This window comes from Entelurus aequoreus, linkage group LG02 (assembly GCF_033978785.1).
Source record: "Entelurus aequoreus isolate RoL-2023_Sb linkage group LG02, RoL_Eaeq_v1.1, whole genome shotgun sequence".
NCBI lineage: Eukaryota > Metazoa > Chordata > Actinopteri > Syngnathiformes > Syngnathidae > Entelurus > Entelurus aequoreus.
Genome location: NC_084732.1, coordinates 11166479 through 11189051, shown reverse-complemented (window position 1 = coordinate 11189051; position 22573 = coordinate 11166479). Strand labels below are relative to the sequence as shown.

Here is a 22573-nt window from a genome sequence, read left to right as displayed (position 1 = left end):
CTGTTTCCTTCTTGTCACACAATGAGTGACAAACTCACTTCCTGTTTCCTTCTTGTCACACAATGAGTGACAAACTCATGTGTTCACTTCCTGTTTCCTTCTTGTCACACAATGAGTGACAAACTCACTTCCTGTTTCCTTCTTGTCACACAATGAGTGACAAACTCATGTGTTCACTTCCTGTTTCCTTCTTGTCACACAATGAGTGACAAACTCACTTCCTGTTTCCTTCTTGTCACACAATGAGTGACAAACTCATGTGTTCACTTCCTGTTTCCTTCTTGTCACACAATGAGTGACAAACTCACTTCCTGTTTCCTTCTTGTCACACAATAAGTGACAAACTCACTTCCTGTTTCCTTCTTGTCACACAATGAGTGACAAACTCAAGTGTTCACTTCCTGTTTCCTTCTTGTCACACAATGAGTGACAAACTCATGTGTTCACTTCCTGTTTCCTTCTTGTCACACAATAAGTGACAAACTCACTTCCTGTTTCCTTCTTGTCACACAATGAGTGACAAACTCACTTCCTGTTTCCTTCTTGTCACACAATGAGTGACAAACTCACTTCCTGTTTCCTTCTTGTCACACAATGAGTGACAAACTCACTTCCTGTTTCCTTCTTGTCACACAATGAGTGACAAACTCATGTGTTCACTTCCTGTTTCCTTCTTGTCACACAATGAGTGACAAACTCACTTCCTGTTTCCTTCTTGTCACACAATGAGTGACAAACTCACTTCCTGTTTCCTTCTTGTCACACAATGAGTGACAAACTGACTTCCTGTTTCCTTCTTGTCACACAATAAGTGACAAACTCATGTGTTCACTTCCTGTTTCCTTCTTGTCACACAATGAGTGACAAACTCACTTCCTGTTTCCTTCTTGTCACACAATGAGTGACAAACTCACTTCCTGTTTCCTTCTTGTCACACAATGAGTGATAAACTCACTTCCTGTTTCCTTCTTGTCACACAATAAGTGACAAACTCACTTCCTGTTTCCTTCTTGTCACACAATGAGTGAAAAACTCATGTGTTCACTTCCTGTTTCCTTCTTGTCACACAATAAGTGACAAACTCACTTCCTGTTTCCTTCTTGTCACACAATGAGTGACAAACTCACTTCCTGTTTCCTTCTTGTCACACAATAAGTGACAAACTCATGTGTTCACTTCCTGTTTCCTTCTTGTCACACAATGAGTGACAAACTCACTTCCTGTTTCCTTCTTGTCACACAATGAGTGACAAACTCACTTCCTGTTTCCTTCTTGTCACACAATGAGTGACAAACTCACTTCCTGTTTCCTTCTTGTCACACAATGAGTGACAAACTCATGTGTTCACTTCCTGTTTCCTTCTTGCCACACAATGAGTGACAAACTCACTTCCTGTTTCCTTCTTGTCACACAATGAGTGACAAACTCACTTCCTGTTTCCTTCTTGTCACACAATGAGTGACAAACTCACTTCCTGTTTCCTTCTTGTCACACAATGAGTGACAAACTCATGTGTTCACTTCCTGTTTCCTTCTTGTCACACAATGAGTGACAAACTCACTTCCTGTTTCCTTCTTGTCACACAATGAGTGACAAACTCACTTCCTGTTTCCTTCTTGTCACACAATGAGTGATAAACTCACTTCCTGTTTCCTTCTTGTCACACAATAAGTGACAAACTCACTTCCTGTTTCCTTCTTGTCACACAATGAGTGAAAAACTCATGTGTTCACTTCCTGTTTCCTTCTTGTCACACAATAAGTGACAAACTCACTTCCTGTTTCCTTCTTGTCACACAATGAGTGACAAACTCACTTCCTGTTTCCTTCTTGTCACACAATAAGTGACAAACTCATGTGTTCACTTCCTGTTTCCTTCCTGTCACACAATGAGTGACAAACTCACTTCCTGTTTCCTTCTTGTCACACAATGAGTGACAAACTCACTTCCTGTTTCCTTCTTGTCACACAATGAGTGACAAACTCACTTCCTGTTTCCTTCTTGTCACACAATGAGTGACAAACTCATGTGTTCACTTCGTGTTTCCTTCTTGTCACACAATGAGTGACAAACTCACTTCCTGTTTCCTTCTTGTCACACAATGAGTGACAAACTCACTTCCTGTTTCCTTCTTGTCACACAATGAGTGACAAACTCACTTCCTGTTTCCTTCTTGTCACACAATAAGTGACAAACTCATGTGTTCACTTCCTGTTTCCTTCTTGTCACACAATGAGTGACAAACTCACTTCCTGTTTCCTTCTTGTCACACAATGAGTGACAAACTCACTTCCTGTTTCCTTCTTGTCACACAATGAGTGATAAACTCACTTCCTGTTTCCTTCTTGTCACACAATAAGTGACAAACTCACTTCCTGTTTCCTTCTTGTCACACAATGAGTGACAAACTCATGTGTTCACTTCCTGTTTCCTTCTTGTCACACAATAAGTGACAAACTCACTTCCTGTTTCCTTCTTGTCACACAATGAGTGACAAACTCACTTCCTGTTTCCTTCTTGTCACACAATGAGTGACAAACTCACTTCCTGTTTCCTTCTTGTCACACAATGAGTGACAAACTCACTTCCTGTTTCCTTCTTGTCACACAATGAGTGACAAACTCACTTCCTGTTTCCTTCTTGTCACACAATGAGTGACAAACTCACTTTCTGTTTCCTTCTTGTCACACAATGAGTGACAAACTCATGTGTTCACTTCCTGTTTCCTTCTTGCCACACAATGAGTGACAAACTCACTTCCTGTTTCCTTCTTGTCACACAATGAGTGACAAACTCACTTCCTGTTTCCTTCTTGTCACACAATGAGTGACAAACTCACTTCCTGTTTCCTTCTTGTCACACAATGAGTGACAAACTCATGTGTTCACTTCCTGTTTCCTTCTTGTCACACAATGAGTGACAAATTCATGTGTTCACTTCCTGTTTCCTTCTTGTCACACAATGAGTGACAAACTCATGTGTTCACTTCCTGTTTCCTTCTTGTCACACAATGAGTGACAAACTCATGTGTTCACTTCCTGTTTCCTTCTTGTCACACAATGAGTGACAAACTCATGTGTTCACTTCCTGTTTCCTTCTTGTCACACAATGAGTGACTAACTCATGTGTTCACTTCCTGTTTCCTTCTTTAAAAAAAAAAAAAGTTTAAATATTTTGAGAGGATGTTTGGAGTCTGACTGGATTCATCAAAGTTGTTGTTGTGACGTTTGCTTGCAGACGTGAACGACAACGTGCCCTTCTTCACCTCCTCCATCTACGAGGCCTCCGTGACCGAGGGCGCACAATCAGGAGCACTGGTGTACCAGGTGTCGGCCAACGACTTGGACCTGGGCCTGAACGGGAAGGTGAGTTCCGTTGGCGTGGTCTCGCTCTCAGATCTTCACCTGACGGGCGCTTCCAGATCTCCTACTCGCTGCTGGAGGATCGCAGCGGAGATCACCGCTTCTTCCGCATCCAGCCGGAGTCGGGCTTCATTTACACGCAGACCGTGTTCGACCGCGAGACCAAGAGCTCCTACCTGCTGGAGGTGCAGTCAGTGGACGGCTGGGAGTCTGCCAGGCCCGGCAAACACGGCCAGCCCAACTCTGGTAAGAACTCACCAGGGGCCTAAAAACTGTTCCTGTGGACCTGACTTAGGGAGTGGTAGGGTTCCAACATTAGCATAGCCATATAAGCTACATGCTAACTCTGGTAAGAACTCGCCAGGGGCCTAAAAACTGTTCCTCTGGACCTGACTTAGGGAGTGGTAGGGTACCAACATTAGCATAGCCATAAAGCTACATGCTAACTCTGGTAAGAACTCCTCAGGGGCCTAAAAACTGTTCCTGTGGACCTGACTTAGGGAGTGGTAGGGTACCAACATTAGCACAGCCATATAAGCTACATGCTAACTCTGGTAAGAACTCCTCAGGGGCCTAAAAACTGTTCCTGCGGACCTGACTTAGGGAGTGGTAGGGTACCAACATTAGCACAGCCATATGAGCTACATGCTAACTCTGGTAAGAACTCCTCAGGGGCCTAAAAACTGTTCCTGTGGACCTGACTTAGGGAGTGGTAGGGTACCAACATTAGCATAGCCATATAAGCTACATGCTAACTCTGGTAAGAACTCCTCAGGGGCCTAAAAACTGTTCCTGCGGACCTGACTTAGGGAGTGGTAGGGTACCAACATTAGCACAGCCATATGAGCTACATGCTAACTCTGGTAAGAACTCCTCAGGGGCCTAAAAACTGTTCCTGTGGACCTGACTTAGGGAGTGGTAGGGTACCAACATTAGCAGAGCCATATAAGCTACATGCTAACTCTGGTAAGAACTCCTCAGGGGCCTAAAAACTGTTCCTGTGGACCTGACTTAGGGAGTGGTAGGGTACCAACATTAGCATAGCCATATAAGCTACATGCTAACTCTGGTAAGAACTCCTCAGGGGCCTAAAAACTGTTCCTGTGGACCTGACTTAGGGAGTGGTAGGGTACCAACATTAGCACAGCCATATGAGCTACATGCTAACTCTGGTAAGAACTCCTCAGGGGCCTAAAAACTGTTCATGTGGACCTGACTTAGGGAGTGGTAGGGTACCAACATTAGCAGAGCCATATAAGCTACATGCTAACTCTGGTAAGAACTCACCAGGGGCCTAAAAACGGTTCCTGTGGACCTGACTTAGGGAGTGGTAGGGTTCCAACATTAGCATAGCCATATAAGCTACATGCTAACTCTGTTAAGAACTTGCCAGGGGCCTAAAAACTGTTCCTGTGGACCTGACTTAGGGAGTGGTAGGGTTCCAACATTAGCATAGCCATATAAGCTACATGCTAACTCTGGTAAGAACTCCTCAGGGGCCTAAAAACTGTTCCTGTGGACCTGACTTAGGGAGTGGTAGGGTTCCAACATTAGCATAGCCATTTAAGCTACATGCTAACTCTGGTAAGAACTCGCTAGGAGCCTAAAAACTGTTCCTGTGGACCTGACTTAGGGAATGGTAGGGTTCCAACATTAGCATAGCCATATAAGCTACATGCTAACTCTGGTAAGAACTCGCCAGGGGCCTAAAAACTGTTCCTGTGGACCTGACTTAGGGAGTGGTAGGGTTCCAACATTAGCAAAGCCATATAAGCTACATGCTAACTCTGGTAAGAACTCCTCAGGGGCCTAAAAACTGTTCCTGTGGACCTGACTTAGGGAGTGGTAGGGTTCCAACATTAGCAAAGCCATTTAAGCTACATGCTAACTCTGGTAAGAACTCGCTAGGAGCCTAAAAACTGTTCCTGCGGACCTGACTTAGGGAGTGGTAGGGTACCAACATTAGCATAGCCATATGAGCTACATGCTAACTCTGGTAAGAACTCACCAGGGGCCTAAAAACTGACATTTATTAAAGAGTTATTCTGCTACCATGAATTGATTAACGTGGACCCCGACTTAAACAAGTGGAAAAACTTATTGGGGTGTTACCATTTAGTGGTCAATTGTACGGAATATGTACTGTACTGTGCAATCTACTAATAAAAGTTTCAATCAATCAAAAAAAATACTTTTTTTCTAGAGTAAAGAGTAACTAACTGTAAGTAACTAGGTCGGTTCGCAGCAGAGTGTGAAGCGACTGGGATGAGAATCAGCACCTCCAAGTCCGAGTCCATGGTTCTCGCCCGGGAAAGGGTGGAGTGCCATCTCCGGGTTGGGGAGGAGACCCTGCCCCAAGTGGAGGAATTCAAGTACCTTATGAGTCTTGTTCACGAGTGAGGGAAGAGTGGATGGTGAGATCGACAGGCGGATCGGTGCGGCGTCTTCAGTAATGCGGACGCTGTATCGATCTGTTGTGGTGAAGAAGGAGCTGAGCCGGAAGGCAAAGCTCTTAATTTACCGGTCGATCTACGTTCCCATCCTCACCTATGGTCATGAGCTTTGGGTTATGACCGAAAGGACAAGATCACGGGTACAAGCGGCCCAAATGAGTTTCCACCGCCGGGTGGTGGGTCTCTCCCTTAGAGATAGGGTGAGAAGCTCTGTCATCCGGGAGGAACTCAAAGTAAAGCCGCTGCTCCTCCACATGGAGAAGAGCCAGATGAGGTGGCTCTGGCATCTGGTCAGGTTGCCACACGAACGCCTCCCTAGGGAGGTGTTTAGGGCACGTCCGACCGGCAGGAGGCCAAGGGGAAGACCCAGGACACGTTGGGAAGACTATGTCTCCCGACTGGCCTGGAAACGCTTCGGGATCCCCCGGGAGGAGCTGGACCAAGTGGCTGGGGAGAGGAAAGTCTGGGCTTCTCTGCTTAGGCTGCTGCCTCCGCGACCCCACCTCGGATAAGCGGAAGAAAATGGATGGATGGATGGAAGGAGTAACTATAACACATTTTTTAAAGCCTCATTTTTTGCAGATTGGTAGGTTTTTCTTGCATGACTCCTTAAAAGACTCAAGCTAAAAACTTTGGCCGATGTTTTGGTCCAAAGCGAGCAGCAAAGAGGAGCCGCCTTCAGATCTTTGCACAGATGCTCGTCATTTCAGGCTCCATTGGCCTCCCGCCTGGCGACAGATGACGTTCATACGTGATTTGACGCTCCGATGGAGGGACGGCGGGGGAAGCAGATGCTGCGGCAGATGGATGCTTTCAGAGGATCTGTCCTCGTCAAGGCATCCCAGATCTGTTGCAAGTCCTTCGCACGGCATTGTGAACTTGGTCAACCACGAATGGGGAGACACGTGGAAGGACATGCTTATGTTCAGCAGTTTTTCATGGCCGACTTCAGCATCTGCCAAGTCGGCAGATGGAGGACAGACGCCGACGGCCGTGAGTCTCATCCAGCTACTCGCAGTCTTACGGCTGAACCACTGGGGGGGGTAAAAAGGTGTGGACAAACAACAAGATTATAAAAACACGGAACTTCACCGGCTCAACAATGGAATGGAGATTAATCAACAAGTGCAGCAAAATGGGATTCCAGTCCAAGAACAGACACAGTTCCAAAGTAGACAGAGAAGGACCACCGAATGGTCCCCACAAGAAAGGTAGGGGGCCAAGGTACACATGAGAGGAGAAAAAAATCCCAAACAAAGCTCCTATCGGGGCGGGCTCAGTTTGAGACCATCGGAGGAAACTGAGACCATCAGAGGGGCCTCAGTTTGAAACCATCAGGGGGGTGTCTCAGTTTGAGACCATCGGAGGGGCCTCAGTTTGAGACCATCAGAGGGGCCTCAGTTTGAAACCATTAGGGGGGTGTCTCAGTTTGAGACCATCAGAGGGGCCTAAGTTTAAGACCTTTGGAGAAAACTGAGACCATCAGGGAAGTCTCAGTTTGAAACCATCAGAGGAAACTGAGACCTCTGAAGGGGCCTCAGTTTGAGACCATTGGAGGAAACTGAGACCATCGGAGGGGTCTCAGTTTGAGACCATCGGAGGAAACTGAGACCATCCTAGGGGTCTCGGTTTGAGACCATTGGAGAAAACTGAGACCATCGGAGGGGTCACAGTTTGAGACCATTGGAGGAAACTGAGAATCATCGGAGGGGTTTCAGTTTGAGACCATCGAAGAAAACTGAGACCATCGGAGGGTTCTCAGTTTGAGAACATCGGAGGAAACAGAGACCATCGGAGGGGTCTCAGTTTGAGACCATCGGAAAAAACTAAGACCATTGAAGGGGTCTCAGTTTGAGACCATTGGGGTAAACTGAGACCATCGGAGGAAACTAAGACCATTAAAGGGGTCTCAGTTTGAGACCATCCGAGGGGCCTCAGTTTGAGACCATCCGAGGAAACTGAGACCATCGGAGGGGCCTCAGTTTGAGACCATAGGAGGAAACTAAGACCATTGAAGGGGCCTCAGTTTGAGACCATCGGATAAAACTGAGACCATCCTAGGGGTCTCGGTTTGAAACCATTGGAGGAAACTGAGACCATCGGAGGGGTCTCATTTTGAGAACATTGGAGGAAACTGAGGCCATCGGAGGGGTCTCAATTTGAGACCATTGGAGGAAACTGAGAATCATCGGAGGGGTTTCAGTTTGAGACCATTGAAGAAAACTGAGACCATCGGAGGGGTCTCAGTTTGAGAACATCAGAGGAAACTGAGACCATCGGAGGGGTCTCAGTTTGAGACCATCGGAAAAAACTAAGACCATTGAAGGGGTCTCAGTTTGAGACCATTGGGGTAAACTGAGACCATCGGAGGAAACTAAGACCATTAAAGGGGTCTCAGTTTGAGACCATCCGAGGGGCCTCAGTTTGAGACCATATAGGAAACTGAGACCATCGGAGGGGCCTCAGTTTGAGACCATACGAGGAAACTAAGACCATTGAAGGGGCCTCAGTTTGAGACCATCGGATAAAACTGAGACCATCCTAGGGGTCTCGGTTTGAGACCATTGGAGGAAACTGAGACCATCGGAGGGGTCTCATTTTGAGAACATTGGAGGAAACTGAGGCCATCGGAGGGGTCTCAATTTGAGACCATTGGAGGAAACTGAGAATCATCGGAGGGGTTTCAGTTTGAGACCATTGAAGAAAACTGAGACCATCGGAGGGGTCTCAGTTTGAGAACATCAGAGGAAACTGAGACCATCGGAGGGGTCTCAGTTTGAGACCATCGGAAAAAACTAAGACCATTGAAGGGGTCTCAGTTTGAGACCATCGGAGGAAACTGAGACCATCGGAGGAAACTAAGACCATTGAAGGGGTCTCAGTTTGAGACCATCGGATGAAACTGAGACCATCGGAGGGGCCTCAGTTTGAGACCATAGGAGGAAACTAAGACCATTGAAGGGGCCTCAGTTTGAGACCATCGGATGAAACTGAGACCATCGTAGGGGTCTCGGTTTGAGACCCTAGGAGGAAACTAAGACCATTGAAGGGGCCTCAGTTTGAGACCATCGGATGAAACTGAGACCATTGTAGGGGTCTCGGTTTGAGACCATTGGAGGAAACTCAGACCATCGGAGGGGTCTCATTTTGAGACCATTGGAGGAAATTGAGACCATCGGGGGGAGTCTCACTTTGAGACCAGAAGGAAAACCTAAGCATGTACGACTATATCGGGGTCTCGGAGCAACGACCTTGCCAAGTCCGTTCCTGCGAGGATAAAAAACAACATCCAGATTAGAATGTTTGTGTTTGAGTGAGCGGAAACAAACTTAAAGGTTTCACTCTAGTTTGTCTAATTCATCATAACTTCGCCTTGCAGCGCAGACAGCTTCTCCACTGCTAAAAAGATCTGTCAAAATATAAGACTACATCTTAGGACAAAAACACTAAAAAGGAGTGAAAGTATTTGTCCTTGCAGCTTGTTCATTTCACTCGATAAATGAAGTTTTCTATATTTAGACATTTTCAAGATGGAAAAGGGTATTTTATTCTGAAAACTCCAATTATTGCACTTGCACTTTTCTGGCTAAAATGAAGATGACGATGTCAAGTTCATGACTAAACATAATAATGGCTCCTAACACTTGGGGAACAAATGTCTCCCAAGAGTCCATGGGGGGTCCAGCAACCAACAGACCGGTTCTCCCTGACCCGCGCATCTCATCCAGAACCTTCTAGTCCTTTCTGTGGAGAGGCCAGTTGATGACTTCTGATCCAGAACCTTCTAGTCCTTTCTGTGGAGAGGCCAGTTGATGACTTCTGATCCAGAACCTTCTAGTCCTTTCTGTGGAGAGGCCAGTTGATGACTTCTGATCCAGAACCTTCTAGTCCTTTCTGTGGAGAGGCCAGTGGATCACTTCAGATCCAGAACCTTCTAGTCCTTTCTGTGGAGAGGCCAGTTGATGACTTCTGATCCAGAACCTTCTAGTCCTTTCTGTGGAGAGGCCAGTTGAGGACTTCTGATCCAGAACCTTCTAGTCCTTTCTGTGGAGAGGCCAGTTGATGACTTCTGATCCAGAACCTTCTAGTCCTTTCTGTGGAGAGGCCAGTTGATGACTTCTGATCCAGAACCTTCTAGTCCTTTCTGTGGAGAGGCCAGTTGATGACTTCTGATCCAGAACCTTCTAGTCCTTTCTGTGGAGAGGCCAGTTGATGACTTCTGATCCAGAACCTTCTAGTCGTTTCTGTGGAGAGGCCAGTTGATGACTTCTGATCCAGAACCTTCTAGTCCTTTCTGTGGAGAGGCCAGTTGATGACTTCTGATCCAGAACCTTCTAGTCCTTTCTGTGGAGAGGCCAGTTGATGACTTCTGATCCAGAACCTTCTAGTCGTTTCTGTGGAGAGGCCAGTTGATGACTTCTGATCCAGAACCTTCTAGTCCTTTCTGTGGAGAGGCCAGTTGATGACTTCTGATCCAGAACCTTCTAGTCCTTTCTGTGGAGAGGCCAGTTGATGACTTCTGATCCAGAACCTTCTAGTCATTTCTGTGGAGAGGCCAGTTGATGACTTGCACTGCTGACATGTTGCCGGGTGTGCAGAAACAGGAAGAGAGTTTAGACAAGACAAAGCAGGAGAGGGAGGAGAAGTGTCCGTCTTTGTTAGGAGCAGACAGAAGAAACTTCTAGAATATTCATGCAGTCTTTCTCAAGTCCTGCTTGGAAATGAAAACATCTTCTGCTCTTTGGAGAGAAGAGTGAGAAAACACAAGTTTCTTCATACTAAACTCTCCATTTTACAAGCAAGACATTCTTGTTGTTTTTGTTGTTGTTGTTGTTGTTGTTGTTGTTGTTGTTGTTGTTGTGTTTGTTGGGAAGTGACAATCACATTACAAAAAGTCATCAGTGGTGAAAAGTGCACACAAACATGATTTTTATTTTGTGTTGTTGCTTTGTTCTGTTGTTGTATTGTTGTGCTCCTTTGTTGTAGTGTTGTTTTGTTATGCTGTTGCATTGTTGTGTTCTTGTGCTGTTGCATGTTTGTGTTGTTGTGTTGTGGCATTGTTGTGCGGTTGTTTTGTTGCATTATTTCCTTGTTGCATTTTTGTTGTGTTGGTGAATGTTGTGTTGTTGCATTATTGTGTTGTCATGTTGTAGTATTTTGTGCCGTTGTAATGTTGTTATGTTATTCTGATGTTGTGCTGTTGTGTTGTTGCATGTTTGTGCTGTTGCGTTTTTGTGCTGTTTTGTTGTTGTGTCGTTGCGTTGTTGCATTGTTGTGCTGTTGCGTTCTTGTGTTGTTGAGCTGTTGTGTTGTAGTGTTGTTGCCTCGCTGTGTTGTTATGCTGTTGTGTTGTTGTCTTGTTGCATTGTTGCCTTGCTGTGTTGTTGCATTGTAGTGTTGTCATGTTGTTGTATTGTTGTGTTGTCACATTGTTGCATTGTTGTGTTGTCATGTTGTGTTGTTGCATTGTTGTGCTGTTGTGTTGTTGCCTCGCTGTGTTGTTATGCTTGTTGTGTTGTTGTCTTGTTGCATTGTTGCCTTGCCGTGTTGTTGCCTTGTAGTGTTGTCATATTGTTGTGTTGTCACATTTTTGCATTGTTGTGTTGTCATGTCGTGTTGTTGCATTGTTGTGCTGTTGTGTTGTTGCCTCGCTGTGTTGTTATGCTGTTGTGTTGTTGTCTTGTTGCATTGTTTCCTTGCCGTGTTGTTGCATTGTAGTGTTGTCATGTTGTTGTATTGTTGTGTTGTCACATTGTTGCATTGTTGTGTTGTCATGTTGTGTTGTTGCATTGTTGTGCTGTTGTGTTGTTGCCTCGCTGTGTTGTTATGCTGTTGTCTTGTTGCATTGTTGCCTTGCCGTGTTGTTGCATTGTAGTGTTTTCATGTTGTTGCATTGTTGTGTTGTCATGTTGTGTTGTTGCATTGTTGTGCTGTTGTGTTGTTGCCTCGCTTTGTTGTTATGCTGTTGTGTTGTTGTTGTGTTGCATTGTTGCCTTGCCATGCTGTTGCATTGTAGTGTTGTCATATTGTTGTGTTGTCACATTGTTGCATTGTTGCCTTGCCATGCTGTTGCATTGTAGTGTTGTCATATTGTTGTGTTGTCACATTGTTGCATTGTTGCCTTGTCATGTTGTTGCATTGTTGTGTTGTCACATTGTTGCATTGTTGTGTTGTCATGCTGTGTTGTTGTTGCATTGTTGTGTCGTTGTGTTGTCACGTTGTTGCGTCGTTGTGTTGTCACGTTGTTGAGTTGTTGTGTTGTCAATTTTGTTGTCGTTGAAGGAGTTTGTGCGCCATCTCCTCTGCGTCAATAAATGATGTTGTGTTGCTGGGCGTACACAAAATGTGTCGACACCATCAAAGGGCGCAGAGACGCTAAGTGTCGTGAGCGGGGAAGTGAGCGCAGAGTTTATTGTTGAGAAGAATGTGGAAGTTATTTTGGTTTGTGTCAGCGTGGGTGAAAGACTTTTGACTTACTTGTGTTGTTGCAGACTTGTGTTGTTGCAGACAAGCCAGGGAAGTGTTGTTGTTGTTGTTGTTGTTGTTGTGACAGAATCAGCACACACTCTTCCTCTTCTTCTCTGGTAACTCTTCTTCTTCCTCTTGTTGTGTGTCAGACTTGGCGTACGTGCGCGTCTTCATCAGCGACATCAACGACAACAAACCTGCCTTCGCTCACGCCGCCTACCTGGTGGACCTGCAGGAGGACGCCGACCTCGGCTTCAACGTCATCACCGTCACTGCCAATGATGGGGATGAAGGTGTGTGCGTCTGTGTGCGTCTGTCTGTGTGTGTGTCTGTCTGTGTGTGTCTGTGTGTGTGTGTGTGGGTATCCACAACACTTGTTTGTGTGTGTGTGTGCGTGTGTGTGTGTGTGTGTGTGTGTGTGTGTGTGTGTGTGTGTGTGTGTGTGTGTGTGTGTGTGTGTGTGTGTGTGTGTGTGTGTGTGTGTGTATCCACAACGTGGACAACACACACTGGTGTGTTGACGTTGGGGCACCAGGTAGCCCGTAAGGAGCAGATGAGTAGCCCGCTGGCCTGTTCTAAAAATAGCTCAAATAGCAGCACTTACCAGTGAGCTGCCTCTATTTTTTAAATTGTATTTATTTACTAGCAAGCTGGTCTCGCTTTGCCCGACATTTTTAATTCTAAGAGAGACAAAACTCAAATAGAATTTGAAAATACAAGAAAATATTTGAAAGACTTGTGTAGTGGATTGTCCGAAGCTTAAACAGGCAACAAAAGTAGTTTAGTACAACAAATTTATTTACCCATTATCAGAAGTGCAGGTTGAATTGAGTTGGCCGTGCAGACAGACCACATGTTACTCCGGAGCAAACAAGACACACACAAGCCAAAATCACTGTCGAGTTCCGGTCTTCTGCCATTTTTTATATGTCTCTTGTGCGTCATTGTTTGTTATCTAAATGCGTCAATGTCTTGTTGTTTTTCCTATCTGTTCCATAACAACTCCAATCCTTTAGACAGTCAACACATTCTGTAGACAGGTTGGCACGACTTAATATTCACTTTTGTCCCACAACTGGTCCATTCAATGGCACAAAATACAAGAGAATTGAAAATGAGCGGACATTCTTAAAAGACAAGAAATATAGGTCAAAAGGTCAGAAATTCTACTACACTTGGTCTTCACTTGTTTAAATAAATTCATTTATTGTTTTACTTTGCTTCTTATAACTTTCAGAAAGACAATTTTAGAGAAAAAATACAACCTTAAAAATGATTTTAGGATTTTTAAACACATATACCTTTTTACCTTTTAAATTCCTTCCTCTTCTTTCCTGACAATTTAAATCAATGTTCAAGTCAATTTATTTTTTCTATTGTAAAGAATAATAAATACATTTTAATTTAATTCTTCATTTTAGCTTCTGTTTTTTCGACGAAGAATATTTGTGAAATATTTCTTCAAACTTATTATGATTAAAATTCAAAAACATTATTCTGGCAAATCTAGAAAATCTGTAGAATCAAATTTAAATCTTATTTTAAAGTATTTTGAATTTCTTTTAAAAAAAAAAATTCTGGAAAATCTAGAAGAAATAATGATTTGTCTTTGTTAGAAATATAGCTTGGTCCAATTTGTTATATATTCTAACAAAGTGTAGATTGGATTTTAACCTATTTAAAATTTGTCATCAAAATTCTGAAATTAATCTTAATCAGGAAAAATTACTAATGATTTTCCATAAATTATTTTTTTAATTTTTTCAGAAAGATTCAAATTAGCTAGTTTTTGTCTCCTTTTTTTTGGTTGAATTTTGAATTTTAAAGAGTCGAAATTGAAGATAAACTATGTTTCAAAATTTAATTGTCATTTTTTCGTGTTTTCTCCTCTTTTAAACCATTCAATTAAGTGTAAATATCATTAATTATTAATAATAACATAGAGTTAAAGGTAAATTGAGCAAATTGGCTATTTCTGGCAATTTATTTAAGTGTGTATCAAACTGGTAGCCCTTCGCATTAATCACTACCCAAGAAGTAGCTCTTGCTTTCTAAAAGGTTGCTGACCCCTGCTTTACCGTGTGTGTGTGTGTGTTTTTGATCATTATTAATTGTACATATTGAAAGTGTAATGCAAGGTGACCAGTGTGTGTGTATATGTGTGTATATTTGCCATACAACTCAAGTGTACAACTTATTAAATTGTATCTGCAACATTTTTCTGTCAAAATTCAGTAGCTAGCTATATATGTATATGTATATATATATATATATATATATATATATATATATATATATATATATATATATATATATATATATATATATATATATATATATATATATATATATATATATATATATATATATATATATATATATATATAACTACAGTGGTGGTCAAAAGTGTACATACACGTGTAGAGAACATGATGTCATGTCTTGAGTAGGGATGATGTTTGATAAGAAATGATCGAGTTCGAGCCCATTATTGAATCCTCTTATCGAACCGATTCCTTATCGATTCTCTTATCGAATCCAGATAGGTTGTTGTATATGGAAAAAACACAATATTTGGTTTAACAAAAGCTCACCTTTATTTTATAAGAATAAAATAAATAAATAAATATTGACTGTTACCCCCCTAGAAAAATAAAATAAATAAATATTGACTGTTACCCAAAGTATTAAGTGGGATTTTTCATAAAAACAAATATATACAGCAACACAAAAACAAGCTGTCTCTGTGATCACTATAGATGAATAGCCATGCCTTGAGGCCTTATTTTTGCTGCTTGTGTGACATCACAAGAAATGACGTAGCTCAGTCTAATGACTGAGCTACGTCATTTCCTGTGATGTCCCACAGGGCATTTCTTGTGGGACGGGATTCGTTCCCAGGGATTCGAATAAAGAACCAACTCTTTTTCTTTACTATAGTGGCCTCAATAACGGGAACCGGTTCTCAAAAAGGGATTTGAGTCCATGGAATCGGTTCTTTTCTTATCGAACAACCGGGAAAACCGGTTTCGAACATCATCCCTAGTCTTGAGTTTCCAATCATTTCTACAAGTCTTATGTTGTTGTGATGTAGTGATTGGAGCACATACTTGTTGTTGTTGTGATGTAGTGATTGGAGCACATACTTGTTGTTGTTGTGATGTAGTGATTGGAGCACATACTTGTTGTTGTTGTGATGTAGTGATTGGAGCACATACTTGTTCTTGTTGTGATGTAGTGATTGGAGTACATACTTGTTGTTGTTGTGATGTAGTGATTGGAGCACATACTTGTTGTTGTTGTGATGTAGTGATTGGAGCACATACTTGTTGCTCACACAAAACATTCATGAAGTTTGCTTCTTTTATGAATTTATTATGTGTCTACTGAAAATGTGAGGGTGAAAAGTATACATACAGCAATGTTAATATTTGCTTCCTTGGCAAGTTGACCTGCAATAAGACACTTTTGGTAGCCATCCACAAGCTTCTGCGTGACCACTAAGTTGCTGCAGTTCAGCTAAATGTGTTGCTTTTCTGACATGGACTTGTTTCTTCAGCATTGTCCACACCTTTAAGTCAGGCCATTCTAAAACCTTCATTCTAGCCTGATTTAGCCATTCCTTTACCACTTTTGAGGTGTGTTTGGGGTCATTGTCCTGTTGGAACACCCAACTGCGCCCAACCTCCGGACTGATGACTTTAGCTTGTCCTGAACAATTTGGAGCTAATCCTCCTTTTTCATTGTCCCATTTAAAGCAGCAGTTCCATTGGCAGCAATACAGGCCCAGAGCATAATACTACCACCACCATACTCGACGGTAGGCATGGTGTTCCTGGCATGAAAGGCCTCACCTTTTCTCCTCCAAACATATTGCTGGCTATTGTGGCCAAACAGCTCCATTTTGGTTTCATCTGACATGACATGGACGAAGATAAGACCTTCTGGAGGAAAGTTGTGTGGTCAGATGAAAGAAGAGTTGGAGCACAAGACCAAGTGAAGCACTTTGTGTTGTAAAAGTCATATTTGTGTGTGGCCACCAAGTCATTGGAACACTGCACTTGCTGAAGTATTACCTGCAGTGTGAAATAGTCCAGCGCTACAAAGCTAACTGCTGACCTTTCCCATTCAGCCGTCTCTAATAAAGTTGTAATTAAGGGCCTCGTTAAGCGCGCAGAGATTTGAAGGGACGTGCTGGGTGACTGCACACCTTTACACCTGGCTTGTAACGCCGCAGGCAAATGTCAGCTCAGGAAATAAAAGACAAGAAGGTGATTACTGGAGTGGACCTGCTCGCTCGCTGGCCTCAAGCTTGGACTTCTTCAAAGATCTGATGTGTAATAATATCTCTTTTACGCGTCCAACTGCCCTTTAAGCGCTTCACACACAAATGTTGTGGCCAGCTGGCCAGAAAATGTTCATTGGTTCCTGAAGCAAATTGATTCCATCCCCTGACCGTCTTGGAAGTCCACACACGCCTTGTCACATCCACCCGTCTCATATCCCGAGGCGTTCCCAGGCCAGCCGGGAGACATAGTCTTCCCAACGTGTCCTGGGTCTTCCCCGTGGCCTCCTACCGGTCGGACGTGCCCTAAACACCTCCCTAGGGAGGGGTTCAGGTGGCATCCTGACCAGATGCCCGAACCACCTCATCTGGCTCCTCTCCATGTGGAGGAGCAGTAGCTTTACTTTGAGCTCCTCCCGGATGACAGAGCTTCTCACCCTATCTCTAAGGGAGAGACCCGCCACCCGGCGGAGGAAACTCATTTCAGTACCCGTGATCTTGTCCTTTCGGTCATAACCCAAAGCTCATGACCATAGGTGAGGATGGGAACGTAGATCGACCGGTAAATTGAGAGCTTTGCCTTCCGGCTCAGCTCCTTCTTGACCACAACGGATCGATACAGCATCCGCATTACTGAAGACGCCGCACCGATCCTCCTGTCGATCTCACCATCCACTCTTCCCTCACTCGTGAACAAGACTCCCAGGTACTTGAACTCCTCCACTTGGGGCAGGGTCTCCTCCCCAACCCGGAGATGGCACTCCACCCTTTCCCGGGCGAGAACCATGGACTCGGACTTGGAGGTGCTGATTCTCATCCCAGTCGCTTCACACTCGGCTGCGAAGCGACAATTTTGGGAAAAGCGGGAATTTTGAATGGTCTGAATGAGGTGAAATGGTTGTTGTTGGAATTGTTCAAATCGGTCGAAATTTTTTGAAGTAGTAACATGTTGAATTGAAAAATTGAATTACAGAGTTTCTGGGAAACCGGGACTTTTTCCAGTTCAAAAAACTACTTTTTTTTTTTGTCTTGATTAAGAGGAATGTTTTGACGGTGAAACGCTTGAAATGTGTTGAAAAATGTGGAAGGAGTAGTCGCCAGAAAAAAGGGTGGAACTCGGGCTTTGGAAAACCAGGAATTCTGGGAAATCCTGGAATTTTGTTGAACTTGGAAAAAAGGCATTTTCAATTTCCAAGATGATTGGAATATGTTGACGGTGGAATGGTTTGAATCGGTTGAAAAATGTGGAAATGGGCCATTTCATTTTGAATGGGAAAAATGTCCCAGAAAACCTGGAATTCTGGGAAATCTCAGACTTTTTGGAACTTGTCAAGGGCAATCCCGCGATTCCTGAATAGGCTGAACAGTTTGAAGTTGGAAAGTGTTGCAATCCGCTGCCCGGATCATGTTCTGTTTGGTTGTTGGACTCCCTTAGTTCCTGTTTTTGTGCACCCCTGGGTTTGTTTTCTGTTTCCATTTTTTCCACCTGTCTCTGATTGGTGTTCGGGACGCTCACCTGTTTCCCAAGCACTAATCAGAGCACTATTTATTCCAGCCTTTTCCGGTCAGTCAGTCTGGCTTCCTAATTTGCTACCCGCAACAGTTGACGACTTTTGATTTCTGTTTGTGTATGCTAGCTCACGCGCTAGCCTCCTTAGCTTTCCCTCCCGTGCTACGAGCACACCTTTATTTTTTCCCTGTATGATTTATCCTAATAAATCATTTCCCACCTGCACGCTGTGTCCGGATTACGTCTGCATCTTGGGAGAACGACCCCCGCGTCACCATGCGACCCGGTCGTCACAGGAACGGTTTGAATCAGGTGAAAAATGCGGAAGGTAAAGCGCGCCAAAATCTGGAGAAGAAGAAGAAGTAGAGGACAAACCGTATGTGTGAATGCTTTGGAGTGTTCACACAACTCTGGATGTGAGCCATACTAAACAGGATGAGGACATTGTGGCATTTGCATGTAGACCCTCCAAAATGCACTTGCTATAAAAAATATGATGGTTGAGTTTGCGAAAGCTACAGTGATGTCTGCTTTGGAACCAATTCTGCCCTACCAATATTCTTCTCAAGTCGCTGCTGACCGCAGTTTCCACGTCGCAGCTCTTGCGTCTGAGTATGGTGGGGAGCAGCAGCCATCCCCCAGAGTCACTTGAGGATCTTTAGCAAATGGCAGAGGGCCGCGGAAAACGATTTGAAGAGGTCCTCAACACAGTAAAGGACCAAATGAGTCCACATTTGAAGACAGAAGGAGCAAATGAAGATGACGGCGCTGTATAGGAACCAAAGGAAACCTATTCCCAGGTGAGGCTCCCTGCATCACAAGGTTTTGCACCTTCTTCCTGTAAATGTTTTGTTGACCAGCAGGAACCCCGACCTCTGCACAGTCATTCAGCAGGGCTACATCCCGGAGTGTCGCTCTCAAGAAATAACTTCAATCCTCCTGAAGTACAGAGGCTTGTTGTTGAACGTGTTGTTCAAAATACAGATGAAGGTGTTCCACCCTCGCTTCGACTTGGTGTATTTTCTGGCAGGACAGAATCAGAATCAGAATCAGCTTTATTGTCATTACGCAGGGTAACGAGATTGAGGCCATTCCATACAGTGCGATAAAACAAGTGTACACTCTATACAGAGGGTGAAATGAATATGTACATGAATATGGGTGATGAAGCAGGGTGGTTGGTGGAATGGGTTATTGCACCGAAGAGAAGGCAGTTACGAGGGTCAATGGGGAAGTCTGTTCAGGGTTGTTATGGCCCTGGGGAAGAAGCTGTTTTTTAGCCTGTTCGTCTTAGTTTTAATGCACCTGTAGCGCTTCCCAGAGGGCAGCAGGTGGAACAGGTCAGAGCCAGGGTGGGTGCTGTCCTTGATGATGGCACTGGCTCTGTTGAGGCAGCGGGAGGTGTAGATGTCCATCAGAGTGGGGAGAGGGCGGCCGATGATCTTTTGAGCCGTCTTGACCACTCTTTGCAGCCTCTCCCTGTCTGCTGCAGTGCAGCTGCCGTACCATACTGTAATACAGTAGGTCAGCAGGCTCTCGATGGACGAGCGGTAGAAGGTCAGCAGCAGGTCAGGCTTCAGGTTGTACTTCCCGAGGACTCTCAGGAAGTGTAACCGCTGCTGAGCCTTCTTGATGATTGCAATCTAAGCCCAACAACGAGGCGGACTCAGAATTTTGGCATTCCCAAATTGAGTTATTGCCAGCTGACCCCAGTTTGTCGGTAACGCAAGTCACTAGACGTATCCTTGAGAGCTTGCTGACGCCTGCTGCTGACTTGGTCTAAGGTCTGAGACTGAATACATTGCCTTCAGCCCCTCTCCAAATTCTTCTTTCAGCTTTTGCCACAGTACAAGATGGTGAGGAGTTGTATGCCCATGACCAATCCCCCCTGTGTTGATGCTGTAAGGAAGGGCTTCTTGATTCCGTAGTTGTACTTGAGTCGGACTCACCATTTGCCTCTCCAATTGTGGTCCAGAAGAAGAATGGGGATGTTCTTCTCTGTATTGACTATCGTAAACTAAATCTGCAGACGATCAAAGATGCTTATGCTCTCTCCAAATGTGTGGACAACTTTTCTGCACTAGCTGTTTCAAAGGGGTTCACAGTACTTGATCTCAAAACTTGATTTCAAAACCGCCTTGTTTGCCCTTTGGGGTTTTGGGACTTCAACCGCCTGCCACAGGGAGTGAAGTGAAGTGAAGTGAATTACATTTATATAGCGCTTTTTCTCAAGTGACTCAAAGCGCTTTACATTGTGAAACCCAATATCTAAGTTACATTTAAACCAGTGTGGGTGGCACTGGGAGCAGGTGGGTAAAGTGTCTTGCCCAAGGACACAACGGCAGTGACTAGGATGGCGGAAGCGGGGATCGAACCTGCAACCCTCAAGTTGCTGGCACGGCCGCTCTACCAACCGAGCTATACCGCCCAACGCTCCAAGCTCATTCCAACGACTGATGGAAAATGCATGGGTGAATCAAACCGAAAAGAAGTTCTTGTTTTTATTGTGGTCTCCATCCGTTTCTTGGGCACCACCATCACCCAGGACCTCAAGTGGGAGCCGACCATCAGCTCCCTCATCAAGAAGGCCCAGCTGAGGATGTACTTCCTGCGGCAGCTGAAGAAACTGAAGGTGCCGACGGAGATGCTGGTGCAGTTTTACTCAGCCATCATAGGGTCCATCCTCACCTTCTCCATCACCGTGTGGTTCCCCGGCTCCACACAAGCATCGACTTCAGCGCATGGTACGTGCTGCTGAGAAGGTGATTGGCTGCAAACTCTCACCCCTCCAGGACCTGTTCTCCTCCAGGACCAGGAGGCATGTGGGTCAGATCACAGCTGACTCTTCTCACCCTGGACACAAACTATTCTCCCCTCAGGCAGGAGACTACGCTCCATCCAGACCCACACCTCCCGCCACCTGAACAATATCTGATAGCTCAGTTACAGCTCATGTTATTCTGGTCTGTGTTATACGTTGCACCACCGTACCAAGTCCAATTCCTACTTTGTGAACCCGTTCTCAAACAATGGCAATAAAAACTATTCTGATTCTGATTCTGATTCTGATTATTTCTGTGAAAGAACATGAAGAGCATTTGATGAAAGGCCTAACGCGACTCCACACAGACAGCAGTTCTACTGGCTCGGGTGCCATTCTTTATCAAGAACATGATGGGAAGAACAGGGTAGTCCAGGTCTCTCCACGAGTGAAGCAAAGTATCCAACCTATACATTGGAGATCCTGGCATGTATCGCAGTGATATCATGTTCCTCTTGATATGACATGTATTGTGTCGCAGTGATATCATGTTCCTCTTGATATGACAACATGTATTGTGTCGCAGTGATATCGTGTTCCTCTTGACATGACAACGTGTATTGTATTGCATTATCATGTTTCTCTTGACATGACAGCAGTTTGTGTATCACAGTGATATCATGTTCCTCTTGACAGAACAACATGTTTTGTATCGCAGTGATATCATGTTCCTTTTGACATGATAGCATTTTATGTATTGCAGTAATATCACGTTCCTCTTGACATGACAACATGTTATGTATTGCAGTGATATCATGTTCCTCTTGACATGACATGTTTTGTATTGCAGTGATATCATGTTCCTCTTGATATGGCAACATATTCTGTATCGCAGTGATATCATGTTCCTCTTGACATGACAACATGTTTTGTATTGCAGTGATATCATGTTCCTCTTGATATGACAACATATTCTGTATCGCAGTGATATCATGTTCCTCTTGACATGACAATGTGTATTGTATCACAGTATTATGTTTCTCTTGACATGACAGCAGTTTGGGTATCGCAGTGATATCATGTTCCTCTTGACATGACATCATTGTATGTATCGAAGTGATATCATGTTCCTCTTGACATGACAATGTGTATTGTATCACAATATTATGTTTCTCTTGACATGACAGCAGTTTGTGTATCGCAGTGATATCATGTTCCTCCGGACATGACAGCATTTTATGTATCGCAGTGATATCATGTTCCTCTTGACATGACAACATTTTCTGTATCGCAGCGATATTATGTTCTTCTTGAAATGACAATGTGTATTGTATCACAGCATTATGTTTCTCTTGACATGACAGCAGTTTGTGTATCGCAGTGATATCATGTTCCTCTTGACATGACAGTATTTTATGTATCGCAGTTATATCATGTTCCTCTTGACATGACAACGTGTTTTGTATCGCAGTGATATCATGTTCCTTTTGACATGATAGCATTTTATGTATTGCAGTAATATCACGTTCCTCTTGACATGACAACATTGTATGTATTGCAGTGATATCATGTTCCTCTTGACATGACAACATGTTTTGTATTGCAGTGATATCATGTTCCTCTTGATATGACAACATATTCTGTATCGCAGTGATATCATGTTCCTCTTGACATGACAATGTGTATTGTATCACTGTATTGTGTTTCTCTTGACATGACAGCAGTTTGTGTATC

The 22573-nt window shown here is 44.0% G+C and overlaps 1 protein-coding gene across 2 annotated transcripts in view; it reads left to right on the top strand.

Annotated features, from left to right (window-relative positions):
- si:ch211-186j3.6 (neural-cadherin) overlaps positions 1 to 22573 on the top strand; it is a 250919-nt gene that overhangs the window by 127765 nt on the left and 100581 nt on the right. For both annotated transcript variants that reach the window (XM_062021330.1, XM_062021337.1), the window contains exons 14-16: positions 3238 to 3365; positions 3422 to 3608; positions 12433 to 12576. In XM_062021330.1, the coding sequence (XP_061877314.1) occupies positions 3238 to 3365; positions 3422 to 3608; positions 12433 to 12576 (459 nt within the window). The remainder of the gene's footprint in view (positions 1 to 3237; positions 3366 to 3421; positions 3609 to 12432; positions 12577 to 22573) is intronic.